The 21,136-nt window shown below is 39.3% G+C and overlaps 1 protein-coding gene across 1 annotated transcript in view; it reads right to left on the reverse strand.

Moving 5' to 3' along the window:
* Window positions 1-21,136, reverse strand: part of LOC102952826 (serotransferrin) — a 59,341-nt gene that overhangs the window by 13,320 nt on the left and 24,885 nt on the right. The window contains exons 17-21 of the mRNA XM_042998359.1: window positions 21,082-21,112; window positions 15,636-15,898; window positions 14,799-14,893; window positions 13,888-13,965; window positions 9,870-9,952 (exon numbers count right to left, since the gene is read on the reverse strand). Of these exons, the coding sequence (XP_042854293.1) occupies window positions 9,870-9,952; window positions 13,888-13,965; window positions 14,799-14,893; window positions 15,636-15,898; window positions 21,082-21,112 (550 nt within the window). The remainder of the gene's footprint in view (window positions 1-9,869; window positions 9,953-13,887; window positions 13,966-14,798; window positions 14,894-15,635; window positions 15,899-21,081; window positions 21,113-21,136) is intronic.

A 21,136-nucleotide genomic window follows, 5' to 3' on the forward strand; every position in this document is an offset into this window, starting at 1 on the left:
AGTAAGCTAAGCAGCACCACCTAGTGGAGAATGGAGTTGTTACACTAGGCCCCGTCCAACTGGGCCAACTGCCCTCAGGAGGACCACCACAAGTCTCTGCATGCTTAGTTTACAGACTATAAAGTGCTTCCTAGTTTGACTTCTAGGGGAAACCAATGTAATTTCAATTGTATTTTCTTCACTGATCCATCTATTCAATTTTTTTTCTTTTTTTGTTATTCTTAAATACAGAAAGAGAAAATATTTTATGTTTTTATTGAAAAGATTTTTTCTTTTGTTTACTATAGTTTTGAATTTTTGGTAAATTTTTAAAATTCTATTTTCCTTCCATCATTTTATTGTATTCTATTTTATTGTGTTCATTTTTTCAAATGTTTTCTTTTTAGTCTTTGTCTTTTTTCTCTAATATACCAAGCTCCTTTCAACAACCAGACCAAAACAGATATAGCATCTAGTATCCTTTGATATTTTTGTGTTGTCTTTTTTATATTTTTTAATTTTTATTAATTCCTTTTCTTCCTTCAAAATGACACAAACGAAGGAATTCACCCCAAAAGAAAGAACAGTAAGAAATGACAGCCAGGGACTTAATCAACACAGATACAAGCAAGATGTCTGAACTAGAATGCAGAATCATGATCATAAGAATACTGGCTGGGGTCAAAAATAGATTAGAATCCCTTTCTGTGGAGATAAAAGAAGCAAAACCAGTCAGGATGAAATAAAAAATGCTATAACTGAGCTGCAATCTCGAATGGTTGCCATGGTGGCAAGGATGGATGAACCAGAGCAGTGAATCGACAACACAGAGGACAAACCTATGGAAAAGAGTGAAGCAGAAAAAAAGAGGAAGGCTAAGTCAAAAGAGTATGATTGAAGAATTACAGAAATCAGTGACTCATTTAAAAGGAACATCAGAATCATATGAGTCCCAGAAGATGAAGTGAGAGAAAAAGGGGTAGAAGGGTTATGTGAGCAAATCATAGAAAACTTTCCTAACCTGGGGAAAGACACAGACATCAAAATCCAGGAAGCACAGAGGACTCCCATTAGATTCAACAAAAACAGACCATCAACAAGGCATATCATAGTCAAATTCACGAAATACTCAGGCAAGGAGAGAATCATGAAAGCAGCAAGGGAAAAAAAGTCCTTAACCTACAAGGGAAGACAGATCAGGTTCGCAGCAGACCTATCCACAGAAACTTGGCAGACTAGAAGGAGTGGCAGGATATATTCTATGTACTGAACTGGAAAAATAGGCAGGCAAGAATTCTTTATCCAGCAAAGCTGTCATTCAAAATAGAAGGAGAGATAAAAAGTTTCCCAAACAAAAATTAAAGAAAGGAGTTCATGACCACTAAACCAGCCCTGCAAGAAATTTTAAGGGGTACTTTCTGAAGGGAGAAAAGAGGGGAAAAAAATAGACCCAAAGCAACAAAGACTAGAAAGGGCCAGAAAACACACCAGAAACTCCAACTCTACAGGCAACATAATGGCAATAAATTCATACCTTTCAGTACTCACTCTAAATGTCAATTGTCTAAATGCTCCAATCAAAAGACAGAGTAGATAAGAAAACAAGATCCATCTATATGCTGTTTATAAGAGACCCACTTTAGACCTAAAGACACCTTCAGATTGAAAGTAAGGGGCTGAAGAACCATCTATCATGCTAATGGTCGCCAAAAGAAAGCTGGACTAGCAATACTTACATCAAACAAACTAGACTTTAAAATAAAGACTGTAACAAGAGATGAAGAAGGGCTTTATATCATAATTAAGGGGTCTATTCACCAAGAAGATGTAACAATTGTAAACATTTATGTTCCAAACATGAAACACCTAAATATATAAATCAACTAATCACAAACATAAAGAAACTCATTGATAATAATACCATAATAGTAGGGGACTTCAACACCCCATTTACAACAATGGTCAGATCAACTAAACAGAAAATCAACAAGGAAACAATGGCTTTGAATGACACATTGGACCAGATGGACTTAACAGATATATTCAGAACATTTCATCCTAAAGCAGCGGAATACACATTCTTCTCCAATGCACATGGAACATTCTCCAGAATAGATCGCATACGGGGTCACAAATCAGCCCTCAACAAGTACAAAAAGATTGAGATCATACTATGCATATTTCAGACCACAACACTGTGAAACTCAAAATCAACCACAAGAAAAAATGTGGAAAGATAACAAAACTTGGAGACTAAAGACTATCTTACTAAAGAATGAATGGGCTAACCAAGAAGTTAAAGAGGAAATTAAAAAGTACATGGAAGCCAATGAAAATGATAACACCACAGCCCAAAACCTCTGGGATGCAGCAAAGGCAGTCATAAGAGGGGAGTATATAGCAATCCAGGCCTTCCTAAAGAAGGAAGAAAGGTCTCAGATACACAACCTAACCTTACACCTTGAAGAGCTGGAAAAAGCACGGCAAATAAAACCCAAAACCAGCAGATGACAGGAAATAATAAAGATTAGAGCAGAAATCAATGCCATGGAAACAAAAAACAAAACAAAACAAAACAAAACAAAACAAAACAAAACAGATCAAGGAAACCAGAAGCTGGTTCTTTGAAAGAATTAACAATATTGATAAACCCTAGCCAGTTTCATCAAAAAGAAAAAGGAAAGGACCCAAATAAATAAAAGCAAGAGTGAAAGAGGAGAGATCACAACCAACACAGCAGAAATACAAACAAGAGAATATTACAAGCAATTATACACCAATAAAATGGGCAATCTGGAAGAAATGGACAAATTCCTAGAAATATATAAACTACCAAAACTGAAACAGTCAGAAATAGAAAATTTAAACAGACCCATAACCAGTAAAGAAATAGAATTAGTAATAAAAAATCTCCCAAAAAACAAGAGTCCAGGGCCAGATGGCTTTCCAGAGGAATTCTACCAAACATTTTTTTTTTTTTAATGTTTATTTATTTCTGAGACAGAGAGAGACAGAGCATGAGTGGGGAAGGGGCAGAGAGAGAGAGGAGACACAGAATCAGAAGCAGGCTCTGAGCTGTCAGCACAGAGCCCGATGCGGGGCTCGAACTCACAAACTGTGAGATCATGACCTGAGCCACAGTTGGTCGCTCAACCAACTGAGCCTCCCAGGCACCCCTCTACCAAACATTTAAAGGAGAGTTAACACCTATTCTGTTGAAGCTGTTCCAAAAAATAGAAATGGAAAGAAAACTTCCAAACTCTTTCTATGAAGCCAGCATTACTTTGATTCCAAAACCAAAGACCCCACTAAAAAGGAGAGCTACAGACCAATTTCCCTAATGAACATGGATGCAAAAATCCTCAACAAGATACTAGCAAACTGGATCCAACAATACATGAAAAGAATAATTCACCACGACCCCAAGTGGAATTTACACCTGGGCATCAGGGCTGGTTCAATATCTGCAAAACAATCAATGTGATACATCACATCAATAAAAGAAATGAGAAGCATATGATCCTCTCAATAGATGCAGAGAAAGCATTTGACAAAATACAGCATCCTTTCTTGATAAAAACCCTCAAGAAAGTAGGGATAGAAGGATCATACCTCAAGATCATAAAAGCCATATATGAACAACCCAACACTAATATCATCCTCAATGGGGGGAAAAACTGAGAGCTTTCCCCCTAAGGTCAGGAACATAACAGGGATGTCCATTCTCGCCACTGTTATTCAACACAGTATTGGAAGTCTTAGCCTCAGCAATCAGACAACACAAAGAAATAAAAGGCATCCAAATTGGTCAGGAGGACCATCACTCTTCGCTAACCATCACTAACCATCACTCTTCGCAGATGACGTGATATTCTTATGGAAAACCCAAAGATTCTACCAAAAAACTGCTAGAACTGACCCATGAATTGAGCAAAGTCACAGGATATAAAATCAATGCAGAGAAATTGGTTGCATTCCTATACACCAATAATGAAACAACAGAAAGAGAAATCAAGGAATCGATCCCATTTACAAATGCACCAAAAACCATAAAATGCCTCAGGATAAATTTAACCAAAGAGGTGAAAAATCTATACACTGAAAACTATAGAAGGCTTGTGAAAGAAATTGAAGAAGACACACACAAAAAAGGAAAAATATTCCATGCTCCCAGATAGGAAGAATACTGTTAAAATGTCAACACTACCCAAAGCAATCTACAATGCAATTCAATGCAATCCCTATCAAAATAACACCAGCATTCTTCAGAGCTACAACAAAGAATCCTAAAATCTGTACAGAACCAGAAAAGACCCTGAATAGCCAAAGCAATCTTGAAAAAGAAAACCGAAGCTTGGGGCGCCTGGGTGGCTTAGTCGGTTGAGAGTCCAACTTTGGCTCAGGTCATGATCTTGCAGCTCGCTGAGTTCGAGCCCTGCGTCGGGCTCTGTTCTGGCAGCTCAGAGCCTGGAGCCTGTTTCAGATTCTGTATCTCCCTCTCTCTCTGCCCCTCCCCTGCTCACGCTCTGTCTCTCTGTCTCAAAAATAAATAAACGTTAAAATAAAAACAAAAAACAAAACAAAACAAAAAAAACCCCGAAGCTGGAGGCATCACAATCCAGGACATCAAGCTGTATTACAAAGCTGTAATCAAGACAGTACACTACTGGCACAATAAGAGACACTCAGATCAACAGAACAGGACAACCCAGAAATGGACCCACAAGTGTATGGCCAACTCATCTTTGACAAAGCAAGAAAGAATATCCAATGGAATAAAGACAGTCTCTTCAGCAAATGGTGCTGGGAAAACTGGACAGCGACATGCAGAAAAATCAACCTGGACCACTTTCTTACACCAGACACAAAAATAAACTCAAAATGGATGAAAGACCTAAACATAAGATAGGAAGCCATCAAAATCCTAGAGGAGAAAGCAGGCAAAAACCTCTCTGACCTCAGCCGCAGCAACTTCCTACTCAACACCTCCCAGAGGCTAGGGAATCAAAAGCAAAAATGAACTATTGGGACCTCATCAAAATAAAAAACTTCTGCACAGCGAAGGAAACAATCAGCAAAACTAAAAGGCAACCGACAGAATGGGAGAAGATATTTGCAAACAATGTATCAGATAAAGGGTTAGTATCCAAAATCTATAAAGAACTTATCAAACTCAAGACCCAAAAAACAAATAATCCAGTGAAGAAATGGGCAAAAGACATGAATAGACACTTCTCCAAGGAAGACATCCAGATGGCCAACAAACACATGAAAAAATGCTCAACATCATTCATCATCAGGGAAATACAAATCCAAACCACAATGAGATACCACCTCACACCTGTCAGAATGGCTAACATTAACAACCCAGGCAATGACAAATGTTGGCAAGAATGTGGAGAAAGAGGATCTCTTTTGCACTGCTGGTGGGAATGCAAACTGGTGCAGCCACTCTGGAAAACAGTATGGAGGTTCCTTAAAAAATTAAAAATAGAACTACTCTACAACCCAACAATTGCACCACTAGGTATTTATCCAAAGGATACAGGTGTGCTGTTTCGAAGGGGCACATGTACCCCAATGTTTACAGCAGCAATATCAACAATAGCCAAAGTATGGAAAAAGCCCAAATGTCCATTGAGGAATGGATAAAGAAGATGCGATATATATACATATATATATATATATATATATATATGTATATATATGTGTGTGTGTGTGTGTATATATATATGTATATACGTGTGTGTGTGTGTATATATATATGTATATACGTGTGTGTGTGTATATATATATGTATATACGTGTGTGTGTGTATATATATATATATATATATATATATATACACACATATATATATATATATATATATAGGATGGAATATTACTCAGCAATCAAGAATGAAATCTTGCCACTTGCAACAAAGTGCTTGGAACTAGAGAGTATTATGCTAAGTGAAATTAGAGAAAGACAAATATATGACTTCACTCATGAGGAATTTAAGATACAAAACAGATGAATTTAAGGGAAGGGAAGCACAAATAACATAAAACAGGGAGGGGGACAAAACATAAGAGACTCTTAAATACAGAGAACAAACAGAGGGTTGCTGGAGGGGTTGTGGAAGGGGGATGGGCTAAATGGGTAAGGGGCATTAAGGAAGCTACTCCTGAAATCATTGTTGCACTATATGCTAACTAATGTGGATATAAATTTAAAAATAACTATAAAAAATTATCTTCTAGAAAGTTAATACTTATCAAATATTAGCTTCTTTCATATGAGTAACAGTATATGAGAAGCAAAATGTCAAGAAACAAATGGGGCAAGAACCATACAATGGAGGCAGAAATGCGCCCCCCCCCCCGCCTTTCTTTAAAATAAAGAGGCTAATTGAGAAAAAAAAAAAATGGGCAGACTCCATGAACCCCTAGGGCTCCCAACAGGAGGAAATATGAATCCTTTCTAGAGAGAGGCTTTCATATCCTAAAGCAGTAAAAAACAACAATCACAACAACAACAAAATATTAAAAACACAATACCATTATCATCCCCCCCCCCCCCAAATGAACCTTTGGTATAAGTCTAATAAAATATGTCAAGATCTGTATCAGGAAAACTACAAAACTGATCAACAGAATCAAAGTGTAACTAGATAAACAGAGACATTCCACAATCATGGATACAAAGACTAAACAGTTTCAAAATGTCTCTTCTTCCCAACTCAATCTATAGATACAATTAAATCCAATCAAAACCTCAGCAACTTATTCCATGGATACTGACACATTCTACAGTTTATATGGAGAAGCAGAAGACCCAGAATAGCCAACATAATAATGAAGAACAAAGCTGGAGGACTGACTCTGCCCAACTTACTATAAAGCTTTAGTTAACCAAGACAGCAGGTCCTGATGAAAACAGAGATCAAAAGAACAAAGTCCATTAATCTGGTCAAGGGCAATACAGATGGTCCCTGACTTACAATGGTTCAACTTACAATTTTTTTTTCACTTTACAAAGGTGTGAAAACAATACGCATTCAGTAAAAACCAGACTTCAAATTTTGAATTTTAATCTTTTCCTGGGCTGGCAATATGCAGAACAATCTCTTGTGATACTGGGCAGCAGCAACGAGCCACAGCTCCCAGTCAGGCACTCGACTGCAAAGGTAAATAATCAATACACAGAACCAGTCTGTTTTTCACTTTTACTACAGATTTCAACAAGTTACATTAAGATTTTCAACACTTTTATTATAGGCTTTGTGTTAGATGATTTTGATGAACTGTAGGCTAATCTAGGTGTTCTGAACACATTTAAGGCAGGCTAGGCTAAGCTATGATATTCGGTAGATGTATTAGATGCATTTTCAATTTTCAATTTACTATGGGTTTATCAGAATATAATCCTATTGTAAGTCAAGTAAGATCTGTACAACAAAACAAAGATAATCTTTTCAACAAATGATGCTGGAACAGCTAAATACCCACATGCAAAAATATGAATACATACAATGAATAAATATAGGCTGTATACTTTTCAGAAAAATTAGCTCAAAATGGATCACATACCTAAATGTAAACCACAAAAGCACAAAACTCCTCAGAGAGAACACGGGAGAAAATCAAGGTATCTTGGGTCTGGATTTTCTAGATACAACCCTAAAGGCACAATCCATGAACAAAGATCAATAAACTGATCTTTTATTGAAAGATACAAATTTCTGCTCTACAAACGTCAGCATCAGAAGAATGAGCCACAGACTGGTAGGAAGTATTTGCAAAAGATCTGATAAAGGACTGTTATCCAAAATATATAAAAAACTCATATAACTCCATTTAAAAATAGGTCAAGGAACTTTTATAGACACCTCCCCAAACAAGATTTATAGAGAGCAAATAAGTACATGAAAAGATGTTCCCCATCATATCAACGTCTTCATGGAAATGCAAATTAAAGCAGTTAGGTATTACTACCTATGTATTAGAACAGCTAAAATCTATAACACTGACAACACTAAAGGCTGGTCAGGATGAAGAACAACAGGAACTCTTGTTTATCGCTGGTGAGAATGCAAAATGGTGCAGCCACTTTGGAAGACAGTTTGGCAATTTCTCGCAAAGCTAAACATACTCTTACCATATAATTCTTCAATTGCACTCCTTGATATTCACCCAAAAACTAATGTCCATACAAAAACCTACAGGCGATTTTTATACCAGCCAAGAAGTCGTTAGGCAGGTGAAAGGATAAACTGTTTACATCCAGACAAAGACATACTATTCAGCATTAATAAGAAATGAACTATCACACAATGAAAAAATATGGAAGCAACATGAATATATATTAGTAAGTAAAAGAAGCCGCCCTGAAAGTCTACATACTGTATGATTCCAATTATATGACACTCTAGAAAAGGCAAAGCTATGGGAACTATAAAAAAGATGAGTAGTTTTCAGGGATTAGTGGACAGACAGGGATGAATTAGCATAACACGGAGGATTTTTAGGATGGTGAAAATAGTCTGTATGATACTGTCAATGGTGAATACACGTCATTATACATTTGTTCAAATCTGTAGAATGTACACCAAGAGTGAATCCTAGTGCAAAACACAGACTCAGGGGCACCTGGGTGGCTCAGTCGGTTAAATGTCTGACTTTAGCTCAGGTCATGATCTCACAATCCGTAGGTTCGAGTCCAGAATCAGGCTCTGTGCTGACAGCTCAGAGCCTGAAGCCTGCTTCAGATTCTGTGTCTCCTTCTCTCCCTGCCCCTCTCTCGCTCGCTCGCTCATTCACTCACTCACTCTCTCCCTGTCTCTCACAAAAATAAACAAACAAAAAAAACACACAGACTCAGAATGATTACGATGTGTCAGTGTAGCTTCATCAATTGTAACAAATGAACATTCTGGTGGAGGGTGCTTATAACAGGGAAGGCTATGCATATGCTGGCTCAAGGGCAGGGGGATGTAATATGGGAAATCTCTAGATCTGTTGCTCAATTTTGCTCTGAACCAAAAACTGCTCTAAAAAAGTTTATTTTTTAAAAAATTCACACAACAGTCTCATCCATGATAGACTGCTCATCATCACCATCTTGTGGGCAAGGAAGAAACAACAAAATAAAAGTCAAGACATCTTCATAAATAATGAAAGAAATAACTACCACATTCCATCAAACCTAAGATTCCTCAATTAAAAGACACATTCTTATTTCAGGTACAACTAAGAAAGAGAAAAATACTGCCAATTAAACTATGACACAAACAACCATAAAAAGCATTCATTCTAATTTCATAGATAATAAAATGTCTTAAAATCAATGAAATGTGGTATTAAAAAAAAAAATCAATGAAATGTGGTATATTATTTCCCTCGTAAGTTTTCACCAGTGTGAGAGACAAAACAAGAATAAACTGCAGCACAAGAATTTCAGGAAATAAGAGTAACACTAGGACAATACTAAAAGAAATAAGAAAATATTGTTCTGTACTTTTGAGACATTAAATTTGGGTAATTTAAGAACAGAAATATATAATATTGGATTTAAATAACTTCTAGGATTTCACCTAGCTTTAAAATTCCTTTTTCAGATTTTAATAGCTCTACATGTAATTACAATTTGTCCTCAAAGGAAATGAAAATTTTATTAACATGGTAAGTGTTAACGCTTTCTGAACACTCTTGAGAAACACTTTCAAACATTATCTCATACAATCCTCATAAAAACCAGTAAAGGTGGGCTTGCAAACCAGACATGGTTGACCCCAGGGTCTATGCTTTCCTTGGCAGGGCACCAGGCTGCCTCCTGAATACCACCAGAGCAAATATGGGTGACCTTGATATACAGATTCAGGCAAGTTCACTCTAAATCCTACTTACCTGGCTGAAGCCTTAAAACGCTCTAAGAATTGAAGTCTCAAGCTCTCATGGCCAGGGAGATCAATCAAGGTCAGGCTAGCACCCTAAGGATGACAGCAATAACATTAAATGAATATTGTGGTCCTGATTCACATTCATAACATAAACTTTTCATATCAGATTTCAAGTACCAGAACAGTGTCCAATTCATTAATGAACAAAAAAAGGTTCACCATAATTAATGAATCAAACAAAAGTTCACAAAGCATCTTCTGTTTATAAATCATTAGTAGAGGCTCCAGGGATTTAACAGGGAGCAAAAACAGACATGATCCCTGTTCCAACAGGGTTTATAATATAATATATAATAAAAGATCAACACGGGGTGCCTGGGTGGATCAGTCTGTTAAGGGTCTGACTCTTAATTTCAGCTGAGGTCATGATCTCTTGGTTCGGGAGACTGAGCCCCACGTTGGGCTCTGTGCTAACAGCTTGGAGCCTGCTTGAGATTCTCTCTCTCCCTGCCCCTCCCCAACTCAAGTGCTCAGGCATTCTCGAGCACATGCACTCTCAAAATAAATAAACTCTAAAAAAAGAAAGATCAACACGATGCAAAATTATATATAAATGTAAAATTACAACTTTGATAAATGCTCCAAGGGCACCTAAGAAACCTGACCCTGTGAGGGAGTCATGGAAGTGTGGTCCATCTGAGGCTGGAGAAATATACCAGTATGAATAAAAACAAAAACATGTGAAAAGAGTAGTAAATTCTAACAAAGTAAATAAAGTAATAGGAGACCTACACTTTACCACACCATGTTACCATTACAGGGATCCCCAATCTTTGTAACAACAAAACATTCCTTTACATTCCCACTGTAATTTAATTTTTAAATATTTGTTGACAAGACACACCATTTATTTGTTCCAAATGTCAATATTTTGTGTGAATCACGGAAACGGGAGGGGGGGGTTGTGTCCCTCCTGAGTCGACTCATTAAGCACCCACTTAAGGACTATTCATTCCAGGTCTTCATTCTTGAGCTCACGTTCAATATGGATATGGCTTTGCTCATAGACTCTCTGGTATAATCCTGATACACTTATCAGGCCCATGGAACCTTTCTCCGATGTTCTACCTTATCTACAGCCAGCCTTAACCACTGTTCAGCAGGAGGGAGTCAGTATCATGCACAGATCTGACATGATTACAGCTGGATTATGACCTGTCACTTTGTGTAGTCTTTTATGGGTAAAAATATGTGTGCTAGCTTAAAAAAAAAAAAAAAAATTCTGTTAAGAGTCTAGGGACCTCAGGTTGGGACCGACTACCACATTTCATAATCAGCACTACACCACTATAAGCAATTCAGAAAGAATATTAATGATACACTGAGAGAGGGACTAGATCTAAAACATACTGGAGTGGGGGGGGGATGTGGAGAGAAGGATTGAAAAACAAGGGAGGAATGTTCTACATTTTCAAATAAAAAATATGCAGGCCTCATATGTAAAGTTTTCCAAAAGCTGTATTAAAAAAGTAAAAAAAAAGATATAGTAAATTTAATTTAATAAATATATTATTTAACCCAATATATCTAAAATATCTTTTTAATGGGGCGCCTGGGTGGCTCAGTCGGTTAAGCGGCCGACTTCGACTCAGGTCATGATCTCACGGTCCGTGAGTTCGAGCCCCACATCGGGCTCTGTGCTGACAGCTCAGAGCCTGGAGCCTGTTTCAGATTCTGTGTCTCCTTCTCTCTGACCCTCCCCCGTTCATGCTCTGTCTCTCTCTGTCTCAAAAATAAATAAACGTTAAAAAAAATAATAAATTTAAAAAATAAATAAATAAATAAATAAATAAATAAATAAATAAAATATCTTTTTAACAAGTAAAAAACTCAAGAAATTGTTGCCATTTTACTTTTTTTTTTTCTCATGCCAAGTTCAAGATCTGGTGTATACTTTACACTTACAACACCCCTCAATTTGGACTAGTCACATTTGAGGTGCTCAATAGTCACACATGGCCAATGGCTATTCTATTGGAAAAGCACAAGTTTAAAGTATACCCTGGGATATCCCACTTAAAAAATCTGGCCCAAGTGCCCCAAGAATTAAAGATCTCCCAAACCTGAACTTTCAAAACCTAAAATCTTGGGAGTTTAAAAATGACTGGGCTAGAAAGAGTGCTGTTATTGAAAAATGCAAAAAATATCTGTAAGACATTTAAAAGAATGTTTATCTTTGTTTACAATGTTTAATTCTGGAGGCACCAAAAAAGCAGAAAAGGTCTCTAAGATAACCACTTTAATTCATCGATTTATACATCTACCCCTCCAACCAGCCACCTAACCTTTCCTCCACTCACCAAATACCTATGCATTACAATCGACTTGGCAGTCACTTTCCACATTCTGGGGCTACACAGATACACAAAAAGTCCTTCTCATGATTCCTTACTGGTATTTTTGAAATATACTCATATATACTAAGATAGCCATTGCAATATTGTAAAATAAAGATTATAACAAACAGTTCATTAATAGAGCTCTTACTAAATTAGAACTTAATTGAATGGTACAGCCAAATACTCACAAATCAACTAGGCAGCACTATGTGTACAAATGAGGGAGAAAAACAAAACAACCCAACCACATCATATTGTTTAAAAAAAAACAAAAACAAACAAAACAAAAAACAGTGGGCAGAATAGACTATTAAAAAGAAAAAAAGGGGCACCAGGTGGCTCAGTCAGTTAAGCATCCGACTTTGACTCAGGTCATCATCTCATAGTTTGTGAGTTTGAGCCCTGCATCAGTCTCTCTGCTGTCAGCACAGAGCCTGCTTCAGATCCTCTGTCTCTCTCCCTGTACCCTTCCCTCGCTCACACACACACACACACTCTCTCTCCCAAAAATAATAAATAGTTAGAAAAAAAAGAAAAAAAAATTGAGGTGCCTGGCTGGCTCAGTTGATGGAGCGTGTAACTCTTGATCACGGCACGGAGTTCAAGTCCCAGGTTGGATACAAAGATTGCTTAAAGGGGCGCCTGAGTCTCTGAGTCGGTCAAGAGTCCACCTTCAGCTTAGTTCATGATCTCATGGTTTGCAGGTTCGAGCCCTGCATCAGGCTGTGTGCTGACACCTAAGAACCTGGAGCCTGCTTTGGATTCTGTGTCACCCTCTCTCTCTGCCCCTCTCCTGCTCGCACTCTGTTTCTCTCTCTTTCAAAAATAAATAAATGGGAAAAAAAAAAAAAAAAGGCTGCTTAGAAATAAAATCTTTAAGAGAAAATTAAAGGGTACACAGATATATCTGCATATACATAGACCATCTGAAGGGTACACAGAAAAATGGTAAGTTATTACCTCTAAAGAGAAGACCTAGTAGGGATGGGAAAGGCAAAATTACTTTTCATCTAATATTCTTTTTTTTGTTTATGAGAGAGAGAGAGAGAGAGAGAGAGAGAGAGAGAAAGAGACAGAAAGAAGGAGAGCAAGAGAACATGCGGGGGACGGGCAGAGAGAGAGGGAGACAGAAGACCCAAAGTGGGTTCCATGCTGACAGCAGAGAGATTAATGCAGGGCTTGAACTCAGGAACTGCGAGATTATGACCTGAGCTGATGCCAGATGCTCAGCCGACTGGGCCACCCAGGTGCCCCAAACCGAATATTCTTTTTAACCTTTTGAAATTTGGTCCCATTACATATATTACCTATTCAAAATATAAATGAAAAGGCTTAATGCTCACCCTTAAGAACTCATGGTAAAGTTGGAAAGAAGACAAGAAACAAAAACTAGTAAAATGTGATGTAACATCAGTGTGCATGAGGTACAAAGCAGGGGATGGTATGATTAAATCTGCTGCTTGGATGACTGAGAGCAGAATGTGTTACATGGACTCTACTTATCCATAAAAATAAGATATGAATGGTACCTACACCCTCAGACTAATTCATCCTACAAATGTCCTTTCCTGACAGACCAAAGTAAAGTAAAATTGTCAGACTTCCAACATTCTAGGAAACCCTTACCCTGGTATTGTTGACTCTGTACAGAGCAGAGCTGTCAGTGATCGATGTCTGAGTGTCTCTATAAAGGCCAGTTAACAACTGTTAAAAAAACAAACAACAATATGAGGGAGATCAGAGTAAATATATAAATAGCAAATATAAAGAAAATAATTTTGTTCTAACTCTCTAATGGGTCAGGTCAAATAAATGAGTATTGCTTGCAACAACTGAAAAGGACTATATTGTTTTTTCCTTATAGAAAAATCTAATTAATTGCATCTTCATTCCCCTCTCCACAATGAAAGGATGGGGGTGGGGAAACTAGTTTCAAATGGTTAGTGGCCAAATTTACCAACATTCCATAAATATTTTTAATCATCACAAATGACTGCAAATTGTATTTCTGTAGTAGAAAGGAAATAATTTATCCTCTCAAAAGGAAGAATAAGAAGAAAACCTCTGCTATGCTCTGTAACAAAAAACGGTTTAAAATACTAAAAAGATTAAATATTTGTGAAAAGATGGCTAAGTAATCCAATATGTCAAAGAATCAATCTTTTAAAAACCTTCCTTGACAAGTTCTCAGAAAAGTTTGTTACACAACAAATTATACACCCTACTGACATCACTGTCTTTTATCTTTCCAGCTTTTCTGGCATCCTTGGCCACCACAAGAGAAGGGTTACATAAAACCCTTAAATGGGATAAGGACTAAATGTCAGTATCTGGCAAGTGCAAGAAAACAGAAATGGTGAAAAAAAATTCAGTTTATGAGTTTTTCAAGTGTCTTAGCAAGTTTTTCAAGTCTTTTCAAGTGAGTCAAGAATTAACTCCCCAGTTATCAATATCAGCCTCCTTTCCTTTCACAAGAATATTAGGATGGCCTAAAATCTTCTATCAAGTTTAGGAGAGAGGTAAATCAAAGCATTTACTCTGACAAAGAGCAATGTTTTCCCAGAGTCACACAGGCCAACAAGAAGAACAGCTCTTTGACTGCTCCTTCTGCTCCGGATGAACTTCCAGAACACTGTGGAACAGAGAAAAACAACCAAAGTTATGCCTTGTAGTATCACTAGTACGCCTGTACGGTTGGGGTAGGGAAGTTAACAGAAGTCTACCACAGAACACCTCATTCAGCCGGATCTCAGTTTTTATTGTATTTTTACCACCATTACAATCATTTTTGTTGTTGTTAACAGTGGGAAGGCCTGAGTTGTGTAAATAGACTTCTCGGTTCTTGGATTCCCATAAAGTGGGATGTTGTGCCCCCAGGCTTCTAACGTGTAACCTATTTAACACCGTCCAGGGACTCCACCGAGTGCCGGCCACTATCAACTGCCAACCTTCCTGTGTCTACACCCCCATCCCGACTGTGGACTCCTCAAGTGCAATCTTGTCTTACTATGTATTCTCAGTTCCCAGGACACAAACTTGGAATAAAGAGCCCGAGAGTCTTGGTAATAAGAGCAAAAAAAGGAAGAGGGGGTGGGGGTAAGGACCACGCGCTCAGGCATAACAGGGGCCGATGAAGAAAGAGTAACCCGTGCACCCAAGGACGAAGACGTCCAAGGGTCGCAGGAGATCCTCTTTAACGCAGCACTACTCCCGCTGCTTCAGGTAACAGGGCAGGTTGGTGTAAGAAGTTAGTCTCCCTCTACAGATGCTCCTCAAACGCCTTCGCCTCCCGGCGTCGGCGGTCTGCACAAGCCGAGTCCGAGCCGGGACCCCGCCCGCCGTGAACCCGCCAAAACCACCGGCCACCTCTTTACCCAGCGTCAGCAGCACTGCGAGAAGCGCCACCACGATTGACAGCAGCGTCGGGTCCCTCTGCTGTAGCTCCTGCCGCAAGGAGTCTAAGTAGGGTTGGAAGGCGCCCCCGACACTGCCTCCATCCCCCATCCGCCGCGACTCCGCGGAAGCCATGGCTGAGATGCGTGTCTCCAGCGCCGGGAAAGCAACGTGGCCCTGGGCTCTGCGCAGGCGGCCGAAGCGGAGCATCACGGGAGTGGTAGTTCCTAAGTTGTATTTCCTCCTTTCGGGACCCGGATCGCGAAGGTCCTGATGGGAGTTGCAGTTCTCATGAACACTACATCGAGCCAGCGGTATTTCACGAGTGAAACTTTTATCTTTTAAGATAGGAGTCAAATGTCGCCACCCTTTTCATAGTTGTTGACGGAATGATGGATGAATAAAATGAATAGCTTAAGAAATCTGCACTGAGGATTTCCAGTCACTCGCTTTGTGAGGTGAGTCTTGTGAGGATCTCAAGCATTACACAAACATTTCATCTGACTATAATATGGCATGGGATTTGACAGAGGATGTACGGTGCGACATGGAAATACAGAAAGGGACGCTTAGTCCACCTTAGGTTCAGAGAAAAGCTCCTGGAGCAACGTGACGGGAACTGAGCATGAGGGATGCGTTAGCTTCCGCAGGTGTAAAAGGAGAAAGCTTTGTGTTGAAGAAAACGAGCAATTCAATGCACCTATACTGTAAATCTAGGGCTGTAACTGAGATTTCTACACGGAGAGAAGCAACTAGGAAGATCAGAGCGTGGGGTGGAGCTGTTGAAAACTGCAGCTGCTATTCCTCTCCAGAGCGGGCAGCCACTACTTTGCCAGGCGGACATATGTGGGACCAAAGTGGCCCGTTCTTCCAGTTTTTCCAGAGAAGCCAGAAAGGGAAATGCTCCATTTTTCAAATTTCAGCAAGTCATGAAAAACATTAAAACAAACAAGCAAACAAACACTTGTCGCCTAAATAAAACACCTATGGGGCCAGAAGTGGTCAGCTTAGGGGCTGCCACTTTGCATTCTGTCATTAAGCTGGTATCATTTCTGCAGAAGTGGCAGGAGATGAAGCGGGAAAGGTTGGCAGGAATGACCTGAAGGGATAATGTGTTATGCTGAGGAGCCTAGATTTTATCCAGAATGCAATGAGAAATGTCATTTGGGGGTAACATAGATGAATGGCAGATAAATGGACAACTGTGATTTGAGAGAGGAGAGACTGAGGCAGGGAGACCAACTGGGAGCTGTTCAGTGTTTTGGCAAAAGATGCACAGGGTCTGAACCAGAACAGAGGTAGGTGTGGGAAGGAAGCCACAGATTTGAAAGATGTGTAGAAGGAAAATATAGAATGTGGTGATTCATTGGATGTGATGAGTCAAGAGGGAGAGTTATCAGGACTGCATCTGAAGCAGTTGGTGCGGGGTACGGGAAAGATCAGAGTGCATAAAGTGAATTAGAGAGGGGCTTCGGGACTGAGGGCATAACCAGAATGAAAATTGCCTCTGTTTTCTATATATTGAGTTTCAGATGCCTCTGAGCGTGGGGAAATAGGTTCTACTTACATAAATGGGTTAGAAAAAAGCTTAGGGCCGCCACGGGGCAAAAGTGCCTGAAGTTAGGTAGCCAGATACTGTAATGGGATCATGAGCAATTTGTTATATCACCTGCAGGAAATTACTTTCCATCTGGCGCCAATGTATCTTCATCACAGACTCCACTTGCCCCCGCCCCCGGACCCTTTGCTTCTTACACAAACAAGTTAATGATTACTATCTGATAGTTTTCTTCACATTCACCACGTGTATGGGATCTTGTTTTCTTCACATTCACCACGTGTATAGGATCTTGTTTTCTTCACGTTCACCACGTGTGTAAGATCTTGTTTTCTTCACGTTCACCACGTGTGTAAGATCTTGAGCGCTCAATAAATATGGAGATGAAACCCCTATTAAGGCCTCTTGTCTCCTCTCAGACATTAGCCTCTCTCATATTCAATTCTGCATTTACTCTCTTGCTGGACAAGACAGAAGTCCAGACTCATAGTCTGTGACATCTGAGAATTCTAAAATCTTATATTAAGCTGGTGATCCAGTAAAAAAATGTACATTTTCAGCAATAGGTGCTATATTGTCATCTTAGTGTCAAACATAAACAAGTGGTCATTAAAATCATGGAGAGAATGGAAAGTGAGGAGAAAGGAACTTGCAGAGAAGCCTAATAAGGAAGAGTCAGTGACAAAGGAGTAAAACATATCCTGGAAGTGGTCAGCAGCATGTCTTGTAACAGAGGGGCTCCTGTGATGAGGGCTTGAATGAAAAGTGAGCTCAGAGGAAACACTGGGGTAAGTCAGGGGGTAGGGTCATGGTATGGAAGCAAGACTGTGGTAGATGGAGAAGAGGGTGGTTAATGAAGACAATTGTCAACATTAGTGAGTACTTGCTAGTACCAGGCATTGTTTTAAATAATTTTAATTTATTAATTTGTTTAATCCTCACAGTGATCCATTATTCCAATTTTACAGAGGCAAACTGAGGCAGGGGTTAAGTAACTTATCTATTAAGCCCAGGCAGTTGGGCTCCTTTATGCTTAACTATATGCTCTAACATAGTACAATTCATTTTCCAGGCATTCCGTTGATAAATGTAGGCAATAGTCACTCCAGATTAAGAAAGGATGTTTAGGATGTGAGGCTAAAGAAAGTAAACCAACTACTTTATTTTAAATTAGAACTATCAATTAAAACTATCAGAACTGGCAGTAATTTTACCACATTCTCTTTTTTCTTTCTTTCTTATGGTTCTGGTCCCTGTTCTGTATCCACTACCCAGTGCGTACACACATGCACATGCACACACACACACACACACACACACACACACATCCTTTGTAATAACCATTGATTCCTCTGTTAGGAGCTAAAAATGCAGGGAAGGGGGAAGGACTGAACAGGAGAACACTCACCATAACTGTCGTAACTGTATAAGAATTTTTGGCCAGAGCTATGTGAATGAAAAAGTGCTTGGTGGTAAAATTTGGGAATGATGAAAGAATGGTTTAACAAGACACAGACTTTTTTTCCAGTATGTTTCCTGGTTAAAGGCAGAAGAAATGCCATTCTCATGAATGAGAGCAGGAGGGAATCTGCTGTTTCCTGTCCTCTCACATCTCTGTCAACACATGCTTCCAGGAGGTGTGTGGAGATGAACCCAGAGGAAGGACAGGCAGATACTGACTGCTGCTTGCTGACCGTGTTTTGCTCCTTTACTCAAATAGCAAATGAAGAGAGTTCTAGTGAAACAAACATAGACAATTTTTCCCTCTCTCCCATTAATTAAAATGTCCCATTCTCCAGACACATTTCCCCCTGTTCTTCTATTCCCAATAGCTCCAAAGCACACTGGAAATGATCTCAGACTCAGGGACATCAATCGTATGATTCCCGTATTCTGGCTTATCTCTTTAACTTTGTTTCTTTGGGGGGAAAAAAAAACCACTTAGATGATTTTTCTAAAATAATTAAAATAGGACATGTTTGTCATATTAAAAACTCAAGCAATAGTGAAAGATCAAAGAAGAAAGCCACAAATCACTTCAGATTTATACCTGTAGTATCTGGTGAACATTACTTCATTTTTTTGTACATCTATACTGATAAGGCAGTCTAGAGAGAGGAATAAATCAAAATAAGCAGAAATGATTTCAAGAGACTACAATATGCATAGCTGCATTTACAGTCACTAGAACAGTGTCAGGCTTGTGGTAGACAGTACATTGTTGACAAAATTAGCTTTGTTGCCTCATTGCAATAAGACCCCAGAGGAACTGTTTCACCAAACAAATGTAAAGAGTTATTATAGGATTTAGGGTAAGGGTGGAGTTTAGGTGAATATCAAATAAGGCAGAGTGCTCATAGGCTCAAAGCTGTGTGTCAAAAGGTCAACATCAGGTCCTAACTGCAAAGTGGACCCAGCATCCTGTTAGAGATATGAACTATTGTGTCCAGAAATCCCCCATCTGCGGCTCTACCCCTGAGTGTACATTGAGGCTGTAGTAGGAGTGAAGTAATAAAGGGGCAAACTGGAAAGTCACTTAGAAGGCAAAATCAAAAGAACCTGCTGGCATTGGCTATGGAGTGAGAGAAAACAGTGAATTGAAATTTGACTCCTTGGTTTATGACTCCTGTACGTGGATAGAAGACGATGTCTTCAGCTGTTGTCAAATATATGGAAATGACAGTTGGACAGTTAGGGAAGCAGAAGAGGGAAGGGGCAAGATGATCCCCTCTGTTTTCTATTTGTTGGGCTTCTCATTGCTGTGAGAACTGTGTAGTATAGATCCATAGGCAGGAGGAAGTATGAGTATGGGGATGCAGGAGGCAGGGGCCAGGAATATAGTTAGAGATGTAGGTGCCCCAGAGTCATTCGCATTGCGTAGGGAGGGCCTAGAAAGTAAGAGCATTGGATCAAGAAAAGAAGCCCGAGAAGATTTCCCTACAATTTCAGGGCTGGCAGGATGAGCCCACGGTAAGACCACAAATGGACAGAGAGGGTTAGGAGCCAAAGCAGGGAGCTGCCATGTCAGAGAAATTTGAGAGAGTTCCCAGAAAGAGTGACCAGTCAGCCATTCAAGTGCAGTAAACAGACTCAGGAATGAAAGAATTAAAATTGTTTTTTACAGATGGCAGATGGGCCATGACCTTGGCCAGGGTAGCTGCAGGGAAGTGAGTGGAACAGAAGACTGATTTCTGTGTGTTCAGCCTTTAATAAGAGGCATGGAAAGAGTGAGCCTCCACCTTTCAGAAGAAGGAGAGGAGACAGGGCAGTGACTACTGTGGGAATCAGGGTTAAGTGATAATTTTCAGATGTTCCACTGATTCACTTTTCCAGCCCATTAGAATCAGAACCTCAAGTGTACCTGATAAAAATCATTACAATTTTTAAAAAATATATAAATCTTCTATATTTTTTTCAAGGCAAAAATAGCTGTACTCCACTGAACACTCCATTTCAATAACTCACTCAGCATCCTCCTTCCTGCCCCCCCCCCCCAACACACACACAGCCACTTATACTTGATTCTGTTACAATGACCATGCAGACCCCTTTCAGAAAGAATTCCTACTTGGCTATGGTACCACAATCAAAGCTGTGGAAGATGTCAGATGAACTTGAGCTCTGAAGGAAGTGCTTAGTTGCAAATGTATTTAGTCAGGTAGTGTTTAAAAAAAAATTCTTCCATTTAGAAACGAATGAAGTTTTTAAAAGATAACACCATAATAATTTTTATTTTATGTTCTGCAGAGACACCACTGCCAAACTGTGAAGCCAAACAAACCACTCAGGCTAGCGAGACCTAAAGGGAAGCTTATGGGTCACATGAGCTCCCATCTCCATCTGGTGTGGCTCCACCTCTTGAATTTTAATCTTTGTGGAAAGTACAGGCCTCCAGGAGTTCTGTGGAGCAGAGAAGAGAGGTAG

Source organism: Panthera tigris, chromosome C2 (assembly GCF_018350195.1).
Source record: "Panthera tigris isolate Pti1 chromosome C2, P.tigris_Pti1_mat1.1, whole genome shotgun sequence".
Lineage (NCBI taxonomy): Eukaryota > Metazoa > Chordata > Mammalia > Carnivora > Felidae > Panthera > Panthera tigris.